Genomic DNA, 24,781 nt, shown 5'->3' with positions numbered 1-24,781 from the left:
TTAAATTATTCGAACTCGATGTGCAAAGCATCAAATAGATAGAATTGAAGGAAAACCATTCAAACTTAATAGTGAAAAAATGAAAATGTAACCCAAATGCAATAAAAAGAAAAGAAAAGAATGAGTGCCGAGCAACGAGTTGCATTTAAATGAAAAAATAAATGAAACAAAATTACAACTAAACAAAAATGAGTATGGCACAATCAAATTCAAATGGGTGTAGTCGGGCCTATGGTAAAGATCAAGAAGATGAGATAATACCAATGAACGTTTTCATATGACAGTGATGAAGTGACGCAATGAGTTTTAAGGGGGTACTTGAGAAGTAAAAAATTCAGAAGAGTATTGTGGATTGTACATTGAGGATCGAGGATGATGTGGCGAAGATCGTGAAAAATTGTCCATCGAAGATCGTGCATAGAGTGATCGAGGATCGTGTATGATGGATTGAGGATGATGTGGCAAACATCAATGAAGGCCATTGTTTATCGAGCATTGTGCAACGAGTAATCATGTATCATGAGGCATCGAGTGGCCTCTTAGCGTGCAAGCTAGCGGATGGATTTCAGGGGCAAAGCGGTGAACGCACGTGGTGCTGACACAAACAGAAGACCAATTTTCTTTTGATTTCCAACAACGACCATTTTTCATCATTCGTACACAAAACCCCTTTCACATATCAAGTTCTCATCCTTTTAAAAAAAATCTATCGTTGTTGTATGTGAAGGTCATACTCTTTATCTTATATGAATTTTGGCATCAACATGACACATTGTAATAGAATTAATGAACTTGAACCCTATAGAGTCTAACCTTGAGAACCAACCACTCACTAAAAAAGTTTTGTGTACTTAGTTTGAGTTGAGACATTCAATTTATGGTTTTAATTAAAAAGACAAATTTTAATGTCTTATTAATCACTCAAACTAAATTATTTATGAACTTTAAGAATTGTAACAAATAAGTTAAGCTTCAAATAGTTCTCGATGACTAAAATGTGAAAAAAAAGGTTCACGATGTATTAGTTACACAATAAAAAAATTAAAAATGTCAATAAATGTTTTCTTAAAGTTTAGATTAAATCTATATTTAAAAATGGATCCCGTAATTATATAGCTGGTGAATATTTGATTTTATACTTAACCAATTTTGTACTACTATCAATATTCAAAATATTGATTTCAAAAAACTATTGGTGAAAATTTTGGGAAATTTTATGAAAATTGATAAAAATTGTCATAATTAGTTAATGAAACATTGTATGTGACTTAATTAGACTATAATTTATAAATTTTAATCATCATTTATAAAAGTAAGATGATATTTAGATATATACTATAAATGTCTGCATAAATGTCTACGAGAGAACATTTTTTTTAAATAAAAATAATTACAAAATAATACAAAAAGTTTAAGAATATTTTAAGGTGAAATTATGTGGAAATGAAAGTTTTTGTGGTAAAATAAATAAAATTTACATCAATTCAATTTTAAGATAAAATGATGTAAAAATTTGATAAAAAAAAAACTTGAATGAGGTTAAATATAAATATAGGCTATTTGTTTTGTGATTTTTTTCGAGTTCAATTTATTTGGAAATACAATGAAAGTTTTGGACTAAAAATAAAATTGAAAATTGAAAAAAATGGAAATTAGAAAAATAAAATATTGAAAAAAATACTGTATTCTTTATTGGAACGGACATTATTGTATGAAATTATATAATTACATGTAATCAAGTCCACAAAATAGAAATAAAACTTTATTTAATCTAACGTAGCTAATTCCTAAAAAATTCGAAATATTCTCAAAATTTTATGAAAATCGAGAGAAAATCAAAATTTCCTCTACCAAAATTTTAAGTGCCGAGATTTCAATGAAAAATTTACCATATGACTACTATAAAATAATAAAAACATGATACTAACTAGAACATTGTAAACTAAGAAATATTTATCCTTACATAGAAAATAGTCCAAACATTATACCAAATTATCGTAAAATTCTAACTGATCCCTTTCCCTTGAAAATCAAAGAATATGGAACTGTCGCAGACGTTCGTCAGCTAGAAAACGGGCCAACCAATTTGATGGTAGAGGGTATACATGTCAAATCTGGATTGGCTGTTGCATATTCGTGCGTAACGGGTCTGTAACCATATCTTCGCCCGGGCCCGAACCGGCATTTTATAAGTCATCCGAGTTAGAGCCTCTAATTGATTTTCCCCCAACCCCGAAAAGTCCTTCCCTCTCTAATTTTTCTCGCCTTTGTTCGACTCTTAACCCTAACCCCTCTTCTTCCCGGTAAAATTTTTCGTTCTTTTTGGCGGAAAATTGATCGAGGAAACAAGAATGCAACATCAGAGATTGAAGCAACAACAACAACAAGCTTTGATGCAGCAAGCTTTGCTTCAACAACAATCGCTTTACCATCCTGGTCTCTTAGCTCACCCTCAGGTTCGACTTCTTTTTTGTTTTCGTTTAGGTTCACATTCGTATGATCTACACGTTTTTGTTTCGGCCATTTCTGTATTTTGTTCTCGATCTCTGACTAATACTTATGAAGTTATCACCGATTTTTGTGGCGTTCTGTTTTACCGTTTTGAGTTCTGAAGGATTGTAAACAAATGATTTTCCCCATGTGAATTGAGTGTTTGTGATGGGTAGTCGTATTTTGCTTTCTTATTAGTTGTGGGTATCTTCTGTGTAATCTTGAGCCTGTTTGGATTAATTTTTTGTTTATTGAAGAAACTTTCTTCTTAGAAGACGAGAAACAGGATCCTTTAGATGCTCAAGGGCCATCGATGATTGTATGATGTGCCGTGCAGTGGTTCACTTTTGGGGCTAAAATATTTCATTCGGCGTGTATGCTGTGGATACAAGATGTTTGTGTTTCTTTTTTTTTTTAATTTTTTTTTATTCCGTTCTGGGGTTCAGGCAGATTATACCATTTTATACATCACTCAATCGTCCCAGTTGATGACAGTTGAGTACTACCAACCCAGTTGGGTTTTACCAGCTTACATTATCATAGAAATGGAAGCTCCATGTGACGTGATATCATAGTGCTTGGTGGCCAGGCCGTGTCTTTCCTGTTATTTTCGCTGTTTTCTTTTTTACTGTGTGGCCTCTGTCTCTCCAATGTACTGATTGAAATAACATGGAGGTTCAGCTTTTCATTTGGTTGCAGATTTCGTTTAATCTGCATGATTGCATCCATTACAATCTCTTTGTTTTCTTCCCATTTCGTAAAGATTCGTTTTCCTTTTCACGTACCATTCTAATTCTCTTCCCTTTTTTTTGGTATATTTTATTGTTTCCATTATGCAGCTTGAACCAATTCCAAGTGGGAATTTACCACCGGGTTTTGATCCAAGTACCTGCCGTAGTGTGTAAGTGATTTTCTAGACATTTTATCCCCTTAATGTTACCTCCTTTTTTTTTTTTGTCTGCATTATGGGAATGTATGATTTCTTGCAGTTATCATGTCTCTCAGTCTCAGAATTGTCATTGACTATCTAGTTCTCGTTAAGTATCTATAATTCCTTAGAAACTGGATCTCTAATAGTTCAATTTTCTGAGCTAATGCTCTAAAATTATGTCTTCTCAAATCTCAACCAAATTTCTAGATTTTTTTAATACTAGTTTTAATTTTTTATGTATACCCATATGACTCTGTTTGATTACTTATATATTTTTTTTGTATTTTCTTTGTTTTCTTTTCCTTTTTAAAATTTTTAGTTTTTTTAATTTTGAGGAAATGCAGGTACGTGGGAAATGTACATACACAGGTAACAGAACCACTTCTTCAAGAGGTTTTTGGGAGCACAGGCCTTGTTGAGAGCTGCAAGCTTGTCAGAAAGGAGAAGGTTGGCATCACAGGAGCTTACGATGCAAAACCTTTGTTCATGCTCTATTTTTCATACAATGGGATAAATCTTTTTGTTTATATTACTGTTAATTTCAAGGTCTTCTGTTTCCTTCTTGTCTATTAACATCCTTGTTGCCACTGCTTTATGCAGTCATCCTATGGATTTATTCACTATTTTGATCGCAGATCGGCTGCTATGGCTATTTTGTCACTTAATGGGAGGCATTTGTAAGTAGATAACTGAATTTCTTATTTCCCGTCTGTACTTCTGTTTCCTGTCTCAATATGTACTTTGCAGGTTTGGGCAGCCTATCAAAGTAAATTGGGCTTATGCTAGTGGTCAGAGAGAGGACACATCAGGTCTGGTATCTGTTTTGGATCAATGGCCGTGAGTTGCAAAGGCTTAAATAATTTATCTTATATTCGGCTGCATCTTTTGTGTACAGGTCATTTCAACATTTTTGTGGGTGATCTTAGCCCTGAAGTGACCGATTCTACTTTGTTTGCATGCTTTTCTGTTTTCCCTAGCTGTTCGTAAGCTTCAGCCCCTATAAACTCTTTTTTATTTGTTTGTTGCCCTTTGAATATTGCATGTAATTTCTACCATTGAAATGAATAAGTTTGATATACTTTGACAGCTCAAAGAGCATAATTGAAGTTAGGATGAGTATGTTAGTAGTTTGTCTTTTCTAACCTGCAACATCTGATATCATGTTCTATTGGTTTCAGTGATGCCAGAGTTATGTGGGATCAGAAGACTGGCCGTTCCAGGGGATTTGGTTTTGTTTCCTTTCGCAACCAACAGGTTCAAACTACATAATCAAAGTATATTATTTTTCTGTTATTTTTCTCCTCTTTACTAAATTATGCTCCTTTTCCAGGATGCTCAAAGTGCGATAAATGACCTGACTGGTAAGGACTTGGTTACCGCTGATAGTTCAAATTTCTTGTACTAGACTATCATTTGGTAGACTAATTAAAACGACGTAAAAAAAAATCTTGGGGATTTCTTGTCTTTTAACTTTTGAAATTGAAATGGTCCTTTGACCATATTGCCTTATTTTTTACGATATATGGTCTCCTTCAGGCAAGTGGCTTGGAAGTAGACAGATTCGCTGCAACTGGGCAACAAAGGGTGCTGGGTCCAATGACGACAAGCAGAGCTCAGATGTGAAAAGCATTGCAGAACTTACAAATGGATCATCTGGTTAGTGTTCATACCCATGTTTATGCTGCTTTGCAATAATGATTATTTGTAGCAATTGAAGCGACTGAAATTCAAAAGCTGTAGAAAGCAGCAGTATTAGTAATTTCAATTAGAAATTAAAAGTGTAAAATGTCTCACTTTTCGATTTCCTTACCCTGAGGATCGATCCCCGAAGCTTTTGACGATACTTACTTGAATTTTGACATTTCTGCAGAAGACGGTAAAGAAACAGTTAATAGTGATGCCCCGGAGAACAATCCTCAGTACACTACTGTTTATGTTGGCAATCTTGCTCCAGAGGTAATTCCTCATTCTTAACTTTATTAATTTTTTTAAACGTGTTAATTTAACTTGTGCCAATGACAAAATAACACGATGGAGGTGATATGGTACACAGCTTGCCAAGTTTTTGCAAGTGTACCACTTGGTTGAGGTTGCTATATAAAACGAGGTTCATATAATCTTCCTGTCTCTAGAAGGGTGCTTCTGTTTGGTTTGTAATTTTAGGCCAGAAATGGACAGTCTGAATAATTTCTAGGAGGATAATATTGTAGCGTAGCGTTTATTTTGTTGACATCTGTGATATTTGGGTGTTTTTGACAATTATGCAAATTTTAAAATGATTTTTCCTTATACAGGCCACGCAGGTTGATCTTCATCGCCATTTTCATTCTCTTGGGGCTGGTGTGATTGAGGAGGTCCGCATCCAGCGTGATAAGGGCTTTGGTTTTGTTCGATACAGCACTCATGCCGAGGCAGCTTTAGCTATTCAGATGGGGAATGCTCAGTCGTTTCTCTGTGGCAAACAGATTAAGGTTTTGTTTTTTGCTTTGTATACAAAGCTTCTATTTTTTTCTATTGGAATGATGATTGCACTTTCAAGTTTCGTTCATAGTGAAACTGATGCATTCTTCATCTTATGGCATACAGTTGCTCCTTGTGCAGTCTTGAATTCCATCAGTTCAATTTTTCATTTTTATCTGTTGTTTATTATTATGTAAGAGTCTAGTAAGTGATTGATATGTTTGGAATATTAGTAGATATTACTTGTCAAATATCATACACTCTGCCTATTTCCTTTTCTCCAAAAAAAAAAAAAAAAAAAAAAGTAGATCTATGAACACGGTGGGTAATTAGTTAGGGGTGACTTTTAGAGGAGTTGGTGATCTTCGAGTGGCAAATGATTTTGGGAGTTGTCCAATGTGGGACTTGGTAGAGTCCCTACCCTCTCTATTTGCAATATTAATATTCTTCTATTTTCTGGTGTTTGAAATCCGAACAAATTGGCACAAGGGCGTCCTTGGTCAAATAAGAAGATGAACTACAAAGTATAGAGATGGATATGTTCAGACACATTGCAGACATGTCTGACAACCTAAAATGTGTCTATTAAATATATCTATTTTTATTTTGGACATGACTCGAAGCTTTAGAAATTATTTAACCTAAAAATTAAGGGTTGCATGTTACCTAATTTTGGATCTTGGTTGCTTACCACACCTCAAGGACACAATGTGATGGATGAGATACTACTGAGAGGTACTGGAAATATCTCTAGGATATGTGATTCAATTATAAATAAAATGACATAGCCCACTTGAAAGGCTATTGATATTTTAGTATTTTTATTTTGTGTTTTCTTATGTCTTGGGATCTAAACATTTATTATTATTATTATTGCCAAACATATGAAATGGTCCCAGCCTAGGTAATTGTCGATTTTGTCGAAAGATCCTTTAAAACATGTAATTCTACTCTTTAATGGATTGAAAATTTTCAGTTAGGTGAAACTTTTGTTTAAAAGTTGAGGTATGATTAAAATGATTGTTTTATCAACATATTTGGGGGAACATGTGGACGTTCCGTTCAGATGCTACACTATGCATAATTGTACTTTCCCGTTCATTTCTTTCAAGGAAGATGCAGACATGTCCAACAGTTGTAAAACAATAATCTACTAACAAGTTCTAACAATTTTTATTTGAACAGAATGACATAATTAAATTTTAATGCAGGAGTAAGATTCAGAACCTGAGGAAGACTAGTGATGAAACTTGGAATAACCGAAAAGATTAGGAACTATTTGTGATTATGTTTAGCTATTCCTCTTGCACATAGCACCGGTTAATAATTTCAGAGTAGTTTGTGGCTTTCTTAGTCTTAATTCTGATCTAACCGGGTTGCACCATTACTCTGTGTGCAGTGCTCTTGGGGAAGCAAGCCGACCCCACCTGGAACCATCTCCAACCCGCTTCCTCCACCTGCAGCAGTTCCATTGCCTGGACTCTCAACAACTGATCTCTTAGCATACGAGCGGCAACTGGCCATGAGCAAGATGGGCGGCGTCCATGCCCTCATGCACCCTCAGGCGCCACATCCTTTAAAGCAGGCAGCCATGGGAATGGGTGCTGCTGGCTCGAGTCAGGCCATCTACGATGGTGGCTTTCAGAATGTTGCGGCAGCTCAGCAGCTCATGTATTATCAGTAAGGCTGATGAGAGGTGTATACAAAATGGAGTGCTTAGTTCTGTCGAGATCTCTCGATCTTTTTTTTCTTTTCTTTTCTTTTTTTTTTTTCTTTTTTCTTTTTCCTTCTTTTTCGTTTTCCTCTTTGTGGAGAGTTTCTGAGCCTTAGTTATATCTTTTTTTATTGTTTCAGTTTTTAAATAGCCTGGGAGCTGTGTTTATGAAATGTCATTATGTACCCGAGTATCTGAATTTATACAAGGATATGAGGATTCTTGGTGGTATTATTTAGGAGACTAGTTGGGTATAGCTTGGTAATTTAGTTTTCCCTTTTTTCTCTTTGGGCCTTTTCTATTTTCTTTGTGAAGGGTTGATGATGCTTCAGAATATAATTTTTTCCCTATTGTTTTTAATTGTTTTGTGTTATTACATGCCAGGAACAAAACAATCGGCTGATTATCATGTTTATAAGGAAATTTTGGATCTTTATTTTCCCAACGGATGTTTTAAATAATTTGAAAATTTCGACGTTTCCTTCTATATTATGGCATGGGAAATGGTCTCAGTTTTTAACTGTACTGTTGTCTAACTGTGTGACAGCCACGGAGGGCTGTGAACGGTTTACTTTATTATCACTATTTTTTTAATCATATTGTTCTTTTGAACATTTCTGGATAGAACAGTTGTAAAATAAAAATACTGGGTGTAGTTTGGATTATACAACAATTACATGTGGCAAGAAATTTTGATTTTTCTAAAAAAATTGAATTATTATTTACTTTTTTTGTCATGAAAGAGTTGTGGCTACATTTAATTCACCACGTTATATTACACGTTTTTTAGTCAACTATATATTTAATTTTAGTTTTTGAATCTACTACAAATAGATATTTGAAAATGCAGAAAACATTGATTTAATCAACAATTTCAACATTTTTGTTTTAATTTTGTATGAAATGCGAAAAAGGTTGGTTTGTCATAGAAAATCACACTAGTCAATAAGGATTGTTTTAAGTAGTAAATAATTCAGATGTAATGATTTTAATTCAGTCAAAGTATGTCTTAGTGAATAAGTCATCGATCACATATTTGGTCTCTAGATTTTTGTTTTATTTTCATTTAGTCCATAAGTTTAGAAAGTTTAAATTTGTAACCATATATATTTTTTTTATTCTTGAGTACTAGTAACCCAAAGTTATGAGTTTAATTTTTGTTCGTTATATGGTTTGTAAAATGTTACTTATTTTTTACCATTGGACTATATAAGTTTTGTTTCCATTCGGATCATTATTATATGACTTACACAATAAACTTTGATTTTTCAATAAATATTTGTTTTTAGTCACTAGTATTAATATCAATTAATTAATTTAAAAGAATTGTAATTGATTCACCTTCACTAGTTTTTCATCATCGTTAGAATTCATTTGGCTAGAAAAGACTATTTAATTAAGTTTAAACTTTCACTTCATGATATTATAAAGTAATTGATAGGGAATTTAAGGAAGCATCAATGAAAACTTGGGGATACAAGTATGATAGCTAAACTCAAATTTGATGTTAAAAATGTAACATCTTAAAATTAATAACAAATTAAAAAGGGTTGTTTTTAAATAAAAAAAAGAACTAAATATTTATAAATATAGCAAAATGTCATTATCTTTTAGTGATAAACGGTGATAGTCTATCCGATAGATAGTGATAAACACTATAGATCACTAATAAATATTACATTTATAGATGTCAATAATTGATAGATTTTGATATTTTAGCATATTTAAAAAATATTTTCGACAATTCTATCCGTCAAAACAATCTTTCAATTAAAAAATCAAATATAATTTTAAATTTGACTAAAAAAAAAAAGGTTTCTCAATAATTTTTGGTTGGACTGAGGGACATGTTTGACGTTGGTCCGGTTTAACGCTTGAAGTGAGCGAGGGTTTTATTGACTGAACCTCAGAGGTTTTTGCCCAACACTCCCGCGCTTGCTTGTCTCTTCCTCGAATCACCAAAATCCTGTGTGTTTTTTCTGAGAGGAAAGCCAGATTCATATTCTAGTATGGACGAAGAAATGGACGCTTTTCCCAGCTACTTTGATCCCGAAGACCTCACCATTCGGGAGCGATTCCGTCGCTACAGGTGCATTCGCCGGTTTCCTTTCTCTTTGTTGCTTCTTCTTACTGGCAACGAGAAAATACGTCTTTTACTCAGTTTGAAGTCAATTTTAGTTCGAACGGAAGTCATTTCTTGGGTAGAGGTTTCAATTAACTGACCTATTTAGTGGGGTTGTAAAAGCAAACTATGTGGTCTTAATCTGCTCATTGAAATTTGTTTGATTCAAATGCTTTCAATTGCTCAATTTCAACTTATTGCGTTAATAGCATTTCGAGTGCATTGCTTTTTACTTTCTCTGTAATCTGTATAGATGGGTGTAATTGGTTTAGTGCTTATTGTGTTAATGGGATATTATGTTTGGTTATGGAGTAGAGCTTCTTGACAGTATTTGGGTATGCACCTGATGGCTTATACCTTAATCTGAAATTGGTACATTATTTTTCTTTTTTGATCGTGTTAATGGGTTATCAAGGATGGCCGGTGCCGGTATACACCTGCTTTATGTGCAGTTATTTGGAAAATTAACCTTCCATCCTTTCTTTTGCTATCTAACACGGAAGAACAAGGCACATATCATATCTAATGTGCTAATAATTTCATATTTGAGTTTCGGTGTACATTTTTTGGGTTGGACTTTGCCTTGCCATTGCAGCCTTTCTTGATGGAAGTGGGGTTTTCACTATAAAAAAACTCGTTATATAGCTTCCTTACCCATATTTGTTATATTCACCATTTTTTATGCAATGCCGCACTTAGCACGGAACTTATGCAGGAAAAGGCCATCAAACATATCACCTTCCAAGGAAGTTTCATCTTCAACAGTCAGCGAGTCTAGGATTTTATATGATGGACAGGGTTTCCATAGTCCAACAAATGCCGCACTGCTTCTTGAAAATTTTAGAGAAGAGGCTGAAAGCCTTGATGGTGATCGTCTGGAAGCAACACCATTAAAGGAAAGTTCTGCTTCTAAAAGAAGATTATCAATTGATAGCCAGGAAATTTCAGCAGTATCTCTTGGTCCTGATTCAGTTCGCTACTCACTGAAGGCTTGCAAGCATGAGAACGACCCATTATCTAATAGTGGAGATTCAACTTATACCTTTTTTGCATCTCTAATGGACTCTTCAATTCAAGGTTCTAATTATGTCCAACATATTTCTTGCTTGTTATGTTTGTCCTCCCTTTGGGTATAGACTGTGTGTTTGAAAAAGGGTACACTTTATGTCTCATTCACTCGCGATATTTTGTCAGGATTGATGTCTATCCCAGACTTGATATTAAGATTTGAGAGTTCTTGTCGTAATGTTTCAGAGTCGATAAGGTACTCTTCCCTCTATGGTCCATCATTTGAATTATTTTATAGACATCTTGTTGTTGGTTTTCTCAAATAGTTGGATGGATTACATTATGCTCATCTTTGTGTAGTGTCTCTTTAAAATTTTATCGCCTATTTAGATGTTTGTGGGGGATAAGATAGAATTCTGTTGAGGGTATGAAATACAAAAGAAGGGGGAAGAAAAGTCAAAACCCAAAGTGAGATGGTTACATAAAATGAAAAAACTCTTCCAAATGATGCAAAAGAGATTGTACAAATTCCATTGTTTAAGAAACCACAGAGAAATTTCTTTCTTGTTGAAGACTGTTGTTTCTATCAAGCCACGTCAACCAAGGGGACACTTTCACTAATTGAAGCTATAAGATCTTCCTATCCCTTTAAAAGGATGACCTTCAAGAAATGAGGAAAGAAGGGGGTTGAAATTGTGGGGGAGATCCATCTGCCACCTGAAATTATACAGTAAGAAAATCCTTAAATTTCTAGCAAAAGACCTCGTTGAGGAAATTACCTCAGGTTCTGAATCTCTTTTACATATAGGCAGCATTCTAGGGATGTTGATCTAAAAAGGAGCCTCTTTTGAAGAAGGACGTGGTTACTAGTACTATCCTACCAATGTACCATAACCAATGAATATCCTCAGGAGATTTGTGCATGCTGAAAACTTGACATAACCTTGACATAACTGTTGATTGTTACTAATTCTTTAAGCAACTTATCCCTTTATATTGCTGGCATATTTTTACTGTGATTTTGTCTATTCTTTATTCTTTTCTGCTAGGTATGGTTCCAACATTCAGCACCGCTTTATTGAAGACAAATTGATGAGGCAAAAGGCTCAATTTCTTGTAGATGAAGCTGCCTCGTGGTCCCTTTTGTGGTACCTGTATGGGAAAGGAAATATCTCTTTCTCGATAACTTTTTAAAAGTTGTATTTTGTATCTGTGTCCAAATATGTGTTTTCTGTTTCATGTATGTTTTCGTGGATCTTGGTTCAATTCTTCTGTCTAAATGGCAGCAAATGTGTGGCTCTAACCCTTGCTGCATGATTAAAATTTTCCCTGCAAACATTCTTTGTGGATGTGAAGCTGGCTTGTTTACCTGATATGTTTCTAAAGCTTCTTTCTGGTGTCCTTTAAATTACTTCTTCTGTAATTTGCCCCCTTCTCTAATTGCTGCCAATTGGCAATTAGTATATTTTTCTTTTCATTTTGGCTAGCAGGGTGGATGTCTTATCTCCCCTTTTTGTACTCATAAAGTTGAAGGAGGTTAATTCACCCACTCACTCAGATATATAATACATGTTGGTGTTTTTTTTAATTGAAAATATTTCATTATTTGACCTTGGAATTAATATTGGTATCTCGTTCTTGCAGCTACGAAAGAGACGCCTAAAGATCTAATTGTGGTTATGTATTTTTTCATCCTTTTCTTCCATATAAAAATAAGCAATTTTTATATCATTTGAAACATTACTTGTGTTTGAAGAACCTAAATGAAGCTATCGATTTGTTGCAGTTTCCCCCAACGTCACACTTGGAGGCCTGCCAGTTTGTCTCAGAAGACCATACAGCTCAATTATGTCTTCGAATTGTTGAGTGGCTGGAAGGTTTAGCCTCTAAAGCACTTGATCTGGAAAGCAAGGTGATGAGTTCTTTTGACAACTTTACTTGATATACTACCGTAAGCCATACCCTATAGTATGGTTGAAATATATTTCAAAATTAATGCTGTATTTAATTATGAGTCTCCTGCTCCTACTAGAGCTATGATATTTTATGCTAACTGTCAAATGACAGATTTTTAGTAGTAGCTGTCACTGACGTGATATGTTTTATAATGGTTAACATTGCTAAGCAGACTTGAAACATCATTCAGGCAGTCAAGTGCCTGAGATACATCCTGAAAAGCTAAATCTTGGTGACTTGAAAAACTTTTACTAGGGGTAGCCAATTTTCCTTGACCTTTTGTATATGATTTTACAGATTCGTGGGTCTCATGTTGGCACCTATCTTCCATCTTCTGGAGTTTGGCATAATACACAGCGGTCTCTCAAGAAAGGGACCTCTAACACAAATGCTATTCATCACTTGGATTTTGATGCTCCAACACGTGAACATGCTCATCAACTGCCAGATGACAGAGTATGATTTTATTATGCAAAATTGGGCCTTGAATAGTATAAAAAACATCTTATTGAACCATATCTAAAAAACATCTTATTGATACACCAAAACTCATGTATTAATTGTCATCCATGCTTACATTGGATGTGTAGTTTGGCACATGCGTGAGTGCATATAAGAAAGATTGACAAACTTAGACTGGAAAATAGACGCATATGACTGGCTTTAGTTTTGTATGCAGTATATCAGCAATTTATGTTTTTCTCTACAGAAACAAGATGAATCTCTTTTAGAAGATGCCTGGACTCTTATAAAAGCTGGGAGAATGAAAGAAGCATGTGATCTCTGCCGGTCGGCAGGACAGGTAAACAAATCTCTGAGAGCTATGGCTTCTTGCCTTCCAGTGCTCTGGTTTATCACCTTTCATCCCGTGATACATCTAATAACCTGTTGGCAGCCGTGGAGAGCTGCAACTTTGTGTCCTTTTAGTGGATTGGAACACTTTCCTTCCATTGATGCCTTGGTAAGGAATGGAAAAAACAGAATTCTACAAGCTATTGAACTAGAAAGTGGAATTGGCCACCAATGGCGTCTTTGGAAATGGGCTTCTTATTGTGCATCTGAGGTAATCATTGTTATTTCAAGAGGCAGTAGGTTTTATTTGCTGTTTCGAAGTTACTTGTGTAATTCTTTATTTGCTGTAATTCTTTATGTAATCTCTCTCTGATGGTTGATGGTAAATATGTACAATCATAATTGTATACTTCTGATGAGCTCACTAACGATCATGCTATTACTTGTTTGAAGATGGGCATTGAATAGTAGATGTTTTCTGTATTCTTGTTTATAGATATTCTTTTCTTTCAATTTCTTTGATTATTACTTCTACTTATACTCTGTGCAATTGTTGAAGAAAATTGCAGAAGTAGATGGTGGGAAGTATGAGGCTGCTGTGTATGCTGTTCAATGTGGAAATTTGAAGCGTGTACTTCCTATATGCACAGATTGGGAGGTATGCTTGTCAGAGTAATCTCAGCAAATTTTAGAATGTTTAACTGAAACTTCTGCGCTCTGTCCATTTCACCATTTGGGATGCATGTGAACAGAACTGCTAATCAATTTATGAATGGCGTGGGAGGTCGATGAGGCTTTCATATATATATATATTTTAAATAGTTTCGTTGTGGCTATCGATTTACCAATGCTATTGGCTAACATTTTGTGTTGACTTAGTATAATGGAAAAGAGTTCTCCTAAGACTTTTGTGGTGACCTTCGATAATATCAATTTGTTTTAAAACAATTTAATGCTCTGGGACTATCCGTTTGCATGCAGTCAGCATGCTGGGCAATGGCAAAGTCGTGGCTAGATGTTCAAGTAGATCTTGAACTCACTCGTTCACAAGAGAAGATGGATCTTTTTAAAAGCATTATAGACACTGTAGATGGAAGTCCAGGACAAAGTGATAGAAACCTTCAGGCTTCTGATGGACCAGAAAGTTGGCCACTTCCAGTTCTGAGCCAGCAACCACGCCAAATTTCTGTCCTTCTCCAAAAACTCCATTCAGGGTACCTATACAATATAATTTTACTACACATGAGTGATGTGATGTTCAAAATGTAAGGTCCATTCATTTTCTTGATCCAGTGATATGGTGCATGAAAATGTAAATCGTGGATGCAAAGAGCAGCAGCGGCAAATTCAGGTATTCTAGATTTAATTGGAGTGACCAAGATAGTTTTATGAGATTTTACTTGTTAAATAGTGCAACTAAACCAAGGAGGTAACATGTGGAAGGGCAAACTTATTTAAATTATTTCTATTGTGATGGCTGGTTAATTTCGTAGGCATTCTATTTTGACGGTGTACAAGACTGTTTTGTGGCCTGGGTTTGGCTTGGGGTTGTGTGCCATTTTTTAATTGAAAAAGCACTAAGATTTATTGCCTTTATTTGATGACAGTAGATTAATGGAGTTAGGAAGAGAGTTTCGCCATTTGTTTCTAACTGGTGTCCTGCTGAAAATTTCTCCTCTGGATGGAAACACAAACCTCATATTTGTCGGCCCTACAGTTGGCATCTGTCGGCACCTTCCTACATAAGGTTTCACTCTTGGTATTTAACTGTGCTGTGGTATCATTCTCAGATGGAGCTTGAGTTTGGTGGGAGCTCACCAGTCGTTTCAGTTACTGTTGCATCAGTTAGTTCTCCCTAGCTGACTGCTAGATTCTTTAGTTTCTTCCTTGTTTCCTTGCTGTAAAATTGGTTCAGCTGGAATTCCCTCTACCAACATAGTCCCAGTTATCTACTTTCGTCCCTATAGGCATCACCGGGGTAGAGTTTTGATTCCACTAATCGTCAGTGCAGTTTGTACTCATCTCTAAAAGCTAGAGTTCCCAGCTCTCCCTTACCGATTTCCTGACTACTACTCTGTACAGCATCGCACTTGAGTAAACTTTCCCTACTCATGTACTAACATTGGCATTCTATTAATAACAGAATTTTGCATATAACAAAAGAAAGCTACACCCTTCCTTACCTCCCCCACTCACCTTTCACTCACTTCTCACCTTCTTAACAGAGTTATGTAGTTCCCTACGTGCACAGGAAAATGGTGCCTGCTACTCCAATGAAATAGTTACTAATCAATTTACCTAATGTTTATTTTTAAACCATAAGTTTTAGGATGTGCAAAAAAACCTAATTGCTGTCTTTTATTTATAATTTTACATGATAGGAAATTAATTCGTTGTCCCTTTTTCTTTAGCTCTCTCATTAGTCATCCCATTATGATTTTCACATGAAACGGAGTATAGATCTTTTTGTTATCCTTCTGCAGCTTACTGTTAAAACATAAGGAAAAAAAATTCATAGCTTACTATGAAATAGTTATTAATCAATTTACCTAATGTTTATTTTTAAATCATAAGTTTTAGGATGTGCAAATAAACCTAATTGCTGTCTTTTATTTTTAATTCTTTTTGAAGAGAGATTGTAATTAAAGTGTGGAGTGGGGGAATCGAACCTCAAATCACGAGGTTGATAGTATAAACATTATGTCAGTTGAGCTACGCTCTTGTTGGCATCTTTTATTTTTAATTTTACATGATAGGAAATTAATTTGTTGTCCTTTTTTCTTTAGCTCTCTCATTAGTCATCCCATTATGATTTTCACATGAAACAGAGTATAGATCTTTTTGTTATCCTTCTGCAGCTTACTGTTAAAACATAAGGAAAAACAAATTCCATCTTACATTTTATAATATGTTTTCTCAGATGATCTTGATGCTTGGAGACATTCCTCGTCTTTTGGACCTAATCTGGTCCTGGATAGCACCTTCAGAAGATGACCAAGATGTTTTCAGGTCATGTTATGTCTTTGTTATTACAGATAAATGTCATTTGTGACAGATCTGGTATATTTTCCCCCATTCTTTGTTGCATATTTATTATTAGGTAGACACTTTTTAGCTGTTTATAAATTGGTCAGTAATGGAAAAATATCGACAGGGTTTATAAGGTTTTTTTAGAGAGATAATAGTGAGTAGTATATGAATATATGCATTTTTAAGATTCTCTCCATTATTAATTACAATTGATGCAAGAGTTATTTTGCAATTGAGAAAACTTGAGTTCTACTTGTACTCATTTATGGTTCTTTTGAATGTCATTCATTGCCGTCCAATAATCTATTTATGTATTTTTATTAAACAAATGAAATGAATAGGAAAATAGACTGCAGAAGACTAATGGAGTAACAGAATATTCTTGCAATTGATACATTGCATAAGAGGTTCATCACTACAACATTAATTCTCTAACACTTTCCAAAAATTCTAAGCATCTCCAATCAACAACATTAAGCATCTTATGATTCTGGTGTGGTAACAAATTTTGTACCCTAAACCATTTGGCCATTTCTGTTATAATAGGAGACTAGCTTGATTGGAGGAGCCTACTCATATCAGGGGCAACTCAATAACTTTTTACTTATATGACTAGATTAATGGTGATTGTAACTCACCACCTAAATTTCTGCCCAGTTTGGACGTTTACAGCTCATACTAGCATTTAAAAAAGGCTTAATACTAAAATTCAAATTGCCAAGCAGAAATAGCAGGTGTATTTGCTTGGTGTCCTGATACAGTTGATTGAATTATAATTGCACGTTGGATTTTGTTAGGCCTCATGGTGATCCTCAAATGATACGGTTTGGTGCTCATTTAGTGCTCGTGCTTCGGTATTTGCTTGCTGAAGAAATGAAGGATATCTTCAGAGAGAAGATCATGAATGTTGGGGATCTTATTTTACACATGTAGGTAAAAAGCTTCTTGTTTAGATGACAATATAGAATATTTAGATGTGAGATGAAATTTATTTATTTATTTTGGTAAGATACTGCTCTTTCATTGAGAAAAATGAAAGAATTTGTAACTTTTGCCATTCTCGTGAAATAATAGAAATGGCCTTAGAGCATGTCACGAGGATATAATTTTGAGTCAATAGATAATTTACTATGGGTTTCAGGTATGCCATGTTTCTCTTCTCGATGCAACACGAGGAGCTGGTTGGTGTGTACGCTTCTCAGCTAGCAAGCCATCGGTGTATTGACCTCTTTGTGCACATGATGGAACTTAGGCTCACCAGCAGGTGATTGAAATCCTTACAGTTGAAAAAGTTTTGGTTTTTCAATCTGCATGTTACATGATAAGGCATGTGGATTAGAGGTTCTCTATGTGATTTTATATTTATCTTGAAGAAGGAATTGTGGTTCTTTGACTAATCTAATTTGGCTTTTAATGCATATGTTCTTAGCAAGAGGACATTAATTTTTTTAGTATTTTTTTTAATTTCTTTAGTTTTTTGGTGGATGTTAGAAGTTATATGGCCATATTGTATCTCAAGATGTTTTGCAATACTATCGTCTCTTTTAATCATGTTTTCAGTTTCCTGATTTGACATCATCGTTTGTGAAGAGGTCCCATATATAGTAGTTTTTCAAGTGTTTAGCACAGTTCTGAGATAGCAATACTGATGAGAGATGGCTGCTAGGGTTGATTAATGTTACTAATAATAATAGTAGTAGCAGCAGTAATAACGACCTTACTTGAACATGATCTGTTCTATAGGTTGTACATTTGTGTCCTTGAGTTCTAAAGTAATAGTAGCAGTGTTATCATGGTGATGAATATGACAATGGCAAAGACAAATATGAAAATGAAGATGATAGTGCAAACGAATACTGCCATGTGTGCATCGTCATAGTGTGTATTATTTATGGAGACCACGGAATAACTGGTTATTATGAAAATAATATTACATATGAATCATGGGAAAGACTAATAATGATAATAAAATTGGACAGAAGTGAAACTCATTTGTACTCGAATACTTTTTTTTTGTATTATTTTTTTAATCTTTCCCCTTCCTTTTTGCAATAGTCTTTATTTAAAGGTCCATAAAACCCGTTCCAAAAGAATGGTCTGTATTTATTAGCTGGTATTGCTGCCTTTTTTTGGGTACAAAAGTATACTGCAACCCGAGTCTTCTAATTATTGATCCATCTTGCAATGCCTAGTCTCTGTTGAACAAGGGGAATTTGTCTCTCAGGGGATTATATTCACGTGTACTATGATTAACATATGTCTATACTTTTTTGCTTGTTCACAGCGTGCAAGTCAAGTATAAGATCTTTCTCTCTGCTATTGAATATTTGCCATTTTCTCCTGACGGTGATTCAAAGGGCAGTTTTGAAGAGATTATTGAAAGGTGTTTTTGCATTTAACTTGATTTAATACTTGCATATTTAAGCCTGAAATTCACCTGATCTGATGTTGTTTATAATTATTACGCGGATATGTGATGTACTTGAACAGTGTATTGTCAAGATCTCGGGAGACAAAAATTGGTACTTCTGATAAGTTATCAGATGCTGTAGAACAACATCGCCTGCAGAGTCTTCAGAAAGCTATGGTTGTCCAGTGGGTCTGCTTTACCCCTCCTTCCACAATTGCTAATGTCAAAGATGTTAGCACCAAACTTCTTCTCCGAGGATTGGCACATAGGTAAATGATAGTAGTTTGCTGTTGCCGTGATATCCAAGGTGTTTTTTTTTTTTTTTTTTTTTTTTTTTTTGTGACCAAATGTAGTAGAGTTGGGAAATTGTTTGAAAAAACGAGGGCTTTTGAAGTGAGGTGTCCTGGGAGTGCATAGCTCCTAGGTACACTTTCTGGAACACTGACTACCATGATAAATTATGAATGTTGATTGGTCCTTGCAAATCTGGGGGTGATGCCCTTATGCTTTATTGGAGTTACATTTGATTTTGAAGATAATTAATACTGCAAATTTTTTTCCTAAAAAAATTATATGGAGCAATGAAGCAATACTGATTTCTTGCACTTTTCTGTATACTAGTCCAAGTGTAGGTTGAGCGGTTATTGTATTAACTGTATGCCTACATTGTGGTTGTAATATGTGGATGTTGGATTTGGCCTATGGTTAATGCATATATATATATTACACTGCTGCTTTCTACAACTTTTGAATTTCAATCTTGTGTTATTTTATAGCAACATCTTGTTCAGAGAGTTTGCTCTGATATCCATGTGGAGAATTCCGTCAATGCCTAATGGTGCACACAAGTTACTTAGTCTTCTTGCTGAACCTCTGAGGCAGCATTCAGAAACATTTAGTGCATTGGAGGATAATGGCGTTCTGGAGAACTTAAAAGAGTTCCAGGATTGGGTATACTATCCAATTCTTGTAATTACATGTTGGTCATTGTTATTGTACTACATGCTTCGATAATCTATCCAATTCTTGTAATTACATGTTGGTCATTGTTACTGTACTACCTGTTTTGATTATTGATTAGTGTTCATCTAATAAAACTTTTATCTTCATTAGAGTGAATATTTCTCTTGTGATGCAACATATCGCAACTGGCTCAAAATTGAGTTGGAGAATAATGAAGCGCCTTCCCTCGATCTCTCATTGGAAGAAAAACAAAGATCCATTAAAGCTGCTAATGAGACACTCGATTCCTCACTTTCATTGTTACTTAGTATGCTTTATCGATTCTTTTCCCTATTCATTGTTAATAACGCCAGGTATTCTACTCATTATTGTCACTGCTCATGATGTTTCTGCAATTTTTTTTCCTTTCCGTAGAGAAAGAAAGTCCGTGGTTGGGTTTTGCAGAAGATCACCTCTATGAGTCAATGGAGCCTGTTTATCTTGAATTGCATGCCACTGTCATGCTCTGTTTACCTTCTGGGGAATGTTTGTGCCCTGAAGCCGCCACATGCACAACCTTAACAAGTTCCCTTTACGCATCAGTTACTGAGGAGATCATATTAAATCGGCAACTGGTGGTGTGTTCCTTAAATTTGATCTATTGTTAGTTTTCTGTTATTTTTCTGGATGAGAAACGGAGATAAAGAAATATTTTATCATCATCATCATTATGTTAATTTGTGATGTGATGTATCTGTTGGTGTATTCTTCTATTTTTTTTCATCGCTTTAGATAGTCTCTGAACCCCATATTTGCTTTAGATCACTAGCCTATTATACTTTGTATTCGGGATGGTTAAGTAGGGTCCCTTTCAAATTTTAAATTACGGAATGGAGTCAGGTTTGGCCTGGCTGATGGAAGGAGGAGAGTGGGATGCTTTATTGTGCTCTGTTGATTGTTCGTATCATTTTTTTTGTCAAATAGTTCTATCATATTTTATAATCTTTTCATTTAGACAAATATATCCTCATTTCTTATTAGGAAAAGAAAAAAAGAAAAACTCGTCAAGTTACAAAAATTTGCATGTACTTCAAATATGCAGGTGAATGTCTCCATTCCATCAGGGGAAGGTTTCTGTATTGAGATTGTGCTTCGCTGTTTAGCAGCACCAGGCGATGGGCTTGGGCATCGCGAAGTTAATGATGGTGGCATTCTTAGTGGTATCATGGCAGCTGGATTCAAAGGTGAGAAGTACTATTGCACCTGCAGGTCCAGTATCTTACTTATCAGTTACTAATTGCTATTCTGTTGAGATTTAGTAAATGTGGGTTTGGTTCTTGTGGCCTTTGAATGATGAAATCTGAGATGTGGACCTCTCTTAGTTCTTCCCCCCGCCTCTTTTAACAGAAAAAGAAGGTGCATTAAGCAAGTATGACTATAATATGTTGTAGGTGAGCTTCGCGGTTTTCAAGCTGGAGTCACTTTGGAGGTCTTGCGTCTAGATGCATGGTCTTCAAATGAAGATGGTTCACTAGAATGCCCGGCAGCATACATTGTGCAAGGCCTATGTCGTCAGTGCTGCCTTCCAGAAGTTATTCTCCGATGCATGCAGGTAAATACTTCTTCGAGGCGAATGAACTTTATATTCGAGCTGCTTTTTACTTCTATTATATACTCATCCTACCATTTACTTATCATTAATAATATGGATTAGCATTGATTAGACTCAAATGCGGAAGCGGTCATCACCAATGGGATAGGATAATTAAATCAACCTAGATACATATGGTAAAGGAATGAACACTTGCTTGATCATTCCATGATGAATATCCAAAATTCTTTAAATCAATGTTCTCCGATTCCAATACCGTATATTCTTTAATTTACTCTTTGATGATATAAAGGCTTGTTCAATTCAATGAATTAAACCTTAGTTGACAAAGAGTGTGTTATTCTTTTGGAATTATTAACTACTCAGAGATTGAGAGAGAGCATATGAGAAGAACTGTCTATCACGTCTATGTATATAGGCAACTACTCCACTCTCCCCTAACTTAGGTAACCACCCGCATTCCAAGTAACTACCAACTCCACTACATGGATAACTAATCATGATCTTGAATGACTACTTGGGATTAGTTTTTAAAAACAAAACATAAAAACCCCTCTATTTTTCCAACTTTACAAAACACCACACAAACTTTTAAATTTTACGGTATGGGACGGAGGGATTTATACCCTATAGTCGTCTCTTCAATACTATACTAATTATCACCGTGTGTATGACAATACTAATTATCAATTATTTAAATTATATGAATGAATATTAGAAATCAAAATTATTTCTAACAGATTGGTCTCTCTATCTAGTAAAAACCATTTTGGATGAGTTTGGCAGTCATTTGGGCTGGTAAAACTAAAACAAATGGACTTAGAAGCAATAGGTTCAAACTATGGGTAGTGACTAGTGAGGCATCTTGTGAGATTTGTCAAGATGTGCAAAAGTTGGCTTAAATATTTTTTGATATGTACATATTTTTGATAATCGGGAGTCGGGGTTTGCTCACTAATACCCCGAGCACCCGCCTCACCCCAAGGCCATGACCCAAGAGACATCAAGAGTTTTTGGTATTAAGTTCACTCAAGTTTTTAAATTTGGGACCTCTAAGCTGGTATGACGAAGAGACTGCTAACCCTTGCCAAGGGAGCTGACCCTTGGGGACATATTTTCAGATAATTAAAAAAACGAGATATATGTGGTTTGTTTTCCTTAGATCAGCAGTATTTATGAGCTCTACCTATTTATAGGAGCATTCTGGCATTTTTATATCGATAATTTTTGCTTACACGATTTCTGAAAATCGGAGAATGAGATATTCAACAAGACACTGAACTTTCTTTCTATTCCTTTGAACCGGTTAATAATTACTCAGCCTTATTTTTTGTTACCTTATTTTCAGGTTTCTGTGGCTCTGATGGAGTTGGGATTCGAACCCAAATGCCATGATAATTTGATCGAACTCGTGGCGAGCTCTGAATCTGGGTTTTCTGATTTGTTCAGCCAGCAACAATTCGAGGTATCTCTCAATTAACTTTATCATAATAAAAGCAATCTGGTACCTTAATGTTGGCCTTCTGCCAGTTTTTACCGTGCATTTATTATCATCACAGAAAATTTAGTGAAAGACGAACAAAAGTGGAATTGAAATGCTCTAGAAACTTACTTCTATTATTCAATGAAGTCGAAATATAATTGAGAAGAGAGCGATGATCGTGGATGCAAAATAGAAACGATACCATTCAACTAAAGATTAAAAACACTGAACAAAACTTGAAACAAAAGACAAAACGCTGCTGTTTAATGTGTTACTTTACCATTATGAAGTTTTGTTGTAAACAACCCAACTTAAATAGTAAACACTATTGAAGTTGTACATTTATCAGGAAACTCAATCTTTTCATTTTTTATACTTTTCACATTTATCAAGGAACTCAATCTTCCCCTTTATCTCTACTTTTCACATTTACCAACCATTTTTTAATCTATTTTTTACAATTATCGAGAAATTCAATCTCATAACTCTACCTCCAAAACATGAACTTACTGACTGAAGACTTGTTAACTCCATTTAGTGAGCCAAATGCTCCTATCTGTTCCTTTTCTTCTTTCAAACTTGTATGTGACTCTGCCGTTGTCAAAATTTTATCAGGGTTTGACATTGCATTCTCAATTGCAGGAATTTTTGATACTTGAGAGAGAGTACACATTACGCAAAATGGAGGTTGGAGAGCTTTCTTCTTGACTTTGAGATGTTTAAATCTTTGCGTAGTCATTTGTTTTGAATACACATTTGGATAAAAAGTTCCATTCTATATCACCACTCAGGTGTTATAAGCTTCGTTGTCGAAAAAAATGTTTAAATTTTCAAATATATGGAAATATCATCGAAACGTCTATGTTGGGTAGGTGTTTTGCATTGATTTAGATTATTTGTTGTTGAAAAAAATGTTAGAAATTTCAAATTTATGAAAATACCATAAAAATATCTATGTTGGGTAGGCGTTTTGCATCTACTTAGATTATTTGTTGTCATGAATGAAATATTTGGTCGAGAAAAGTGCTAGAACATGTGGCTATGTTATATTTTGAGATCAGAACAAATTTGCTAAAGTCTCGTTTGGTAATTATTTGATTTTTAGTTTTTAGTTTTTGAAAATAAAGTCTTTAAACACCATTTTTTCTTCTAAATTTATTGTTTTGTTATCTATTTTTCTACTAATATTTTTAAAAATCAAGTCAAATTTTATTATTTTTAGTTTAGAATTTCGTTAAGAGTAATTCTTTTACTTGAAAACTATAGTAAGAAATTGAGAGCAAATGAACTTAATTTTAAATGACTAAAAAGTTACCAAATGGGTTCTAAGTGATTGAAATTAAAAAATGTTTTAATTTTTGCCATGTTTATTAGGGACAATTATATTTATAATTTTTATTGGTAATTTTTTTTTGAGGAAATATAATTTTTATTGGTCATATAGTTTTGGGTTATTTGCTGAATTAGTTATTTGCGCGTGCACACATACATATATACATATATAATACATAAATATATATATATAACAACCATGCAATGCCCAAAAATTCAATGGGATGGATAGATTTTTTTTTCTTTTTTCAGTTCAACAACAAATATTTTGAAGTTATTTTATTTTTTTATCCAGGATTAACATTAAGGCCTCATTTATAATCATTTCGCAGTTTGTTTTTGGTTTTTGATAATTAAGTCTATTTTCTTCTAATTTTTTACGATGATTTGCATCTTTCTTATATGCAATAGTTGAATTCTTAGTCAATTTTTTTAAAAAAATTTAAAAGCTACTTGTTTTAGTTTTCAAATTTTAACTTGATTTTTCAAACCATTGGTA

General features: G+C 34.5%; 2 protein-coding genes across 2 annotated transcripts; both read left to right on the top strand.

Moving 5' to 3' along the window:
• The first annotated feature begins 2,210 nt into the window (after positions 1–2,210).
• LOC120086215 (oligouridylate-binding protein 1B-like) lies at positions 2,211–7,973 on the top strand. The gene is made up of 12 exons (XM_039042750.1): positions 2,211–2,456; positions 3,330–3,391; positions 3,766–3,868; positions 4,022–4,098; positions 4,169–4,230; positions 4,317–4,404; positions 4,600–4,675; positions 4,752–4,782; positions 4,958–5,077; positions 5,292–5,377; positions 5,716–5,892; positions 7,281–7,973. Exons 1-12 carry the CDS (start codon positions 2,352–2,354, stop codon positions 7,563–7,565), a joined length of 1,272 nt encoding a protein of 423 aa, XP_038898678.1. The 5' UTR covers positions 2,211–2,351; the 3' UTR covers positions 7,566–7,973.
• Positions 7,974–9,468: 1,495 nt separating this feature from the next.
• On the top strand, positions 9,469–23,914 carry LOC120086061 (nuclear pore complex protein NUP107). The gene is made up of 24 exons (XM_039042486.1): positions 9,469–9,684; positions 10,433–10,794; positions 10,912–10,981; positions 11,775–11,890; positions 12,370–12,401; positions 12,512–12,637; positions 12,979–13,137; positions 13,391–13,483; positions 13,577–13,744; positions 14,033–14,131; positions 14,455–14,687; positions 14,767–14,824; positions 16,394–16,482; positions 17,301–17,432; positions 17,645–17,767; positions 18,788–18,886; positions 18,994–19,182; positions 19,690–19,864; positions 20,027–20,183; positions 20,291–20,493; positions 20,958–21,099; positions 21,307–21,467; positions 22,816–22,932; positions 23,593–23,914. Exons 1-24 carry the CDS (start codon positions 9,605–9,607, stop codon positions 23,656–23,658), a joined length of 3,249 nt encoding a protein of 1,082 aa, XP_038898414.1. The 5' UTR covers positions 9,469–9,604; the 3' UTR covers positions 23,659–23,914.
• The last annotated feature ends 867 nt before the right edge of the window (positions 23,915–24,781 follow it).

Source organism: Benincasa hispida, chromosome 9, assembly GCF_009727055.1.
Source record: "Benincasa hispida cultivar B227 chromosome 9, ASM972705v1, whole genome shotgun sequence".
Taxonomy (NCBI): domain Eukaryota; kingdom Viridiplantae; phylum Streptophyta; class Magnoliopsida; order Cucurbitales; family Cucurbitaceae; genus Benincasa; species Benincasa hispida.
This window is presented reverse-complemented; position numbering and strand designations above follow the sequence as displayed.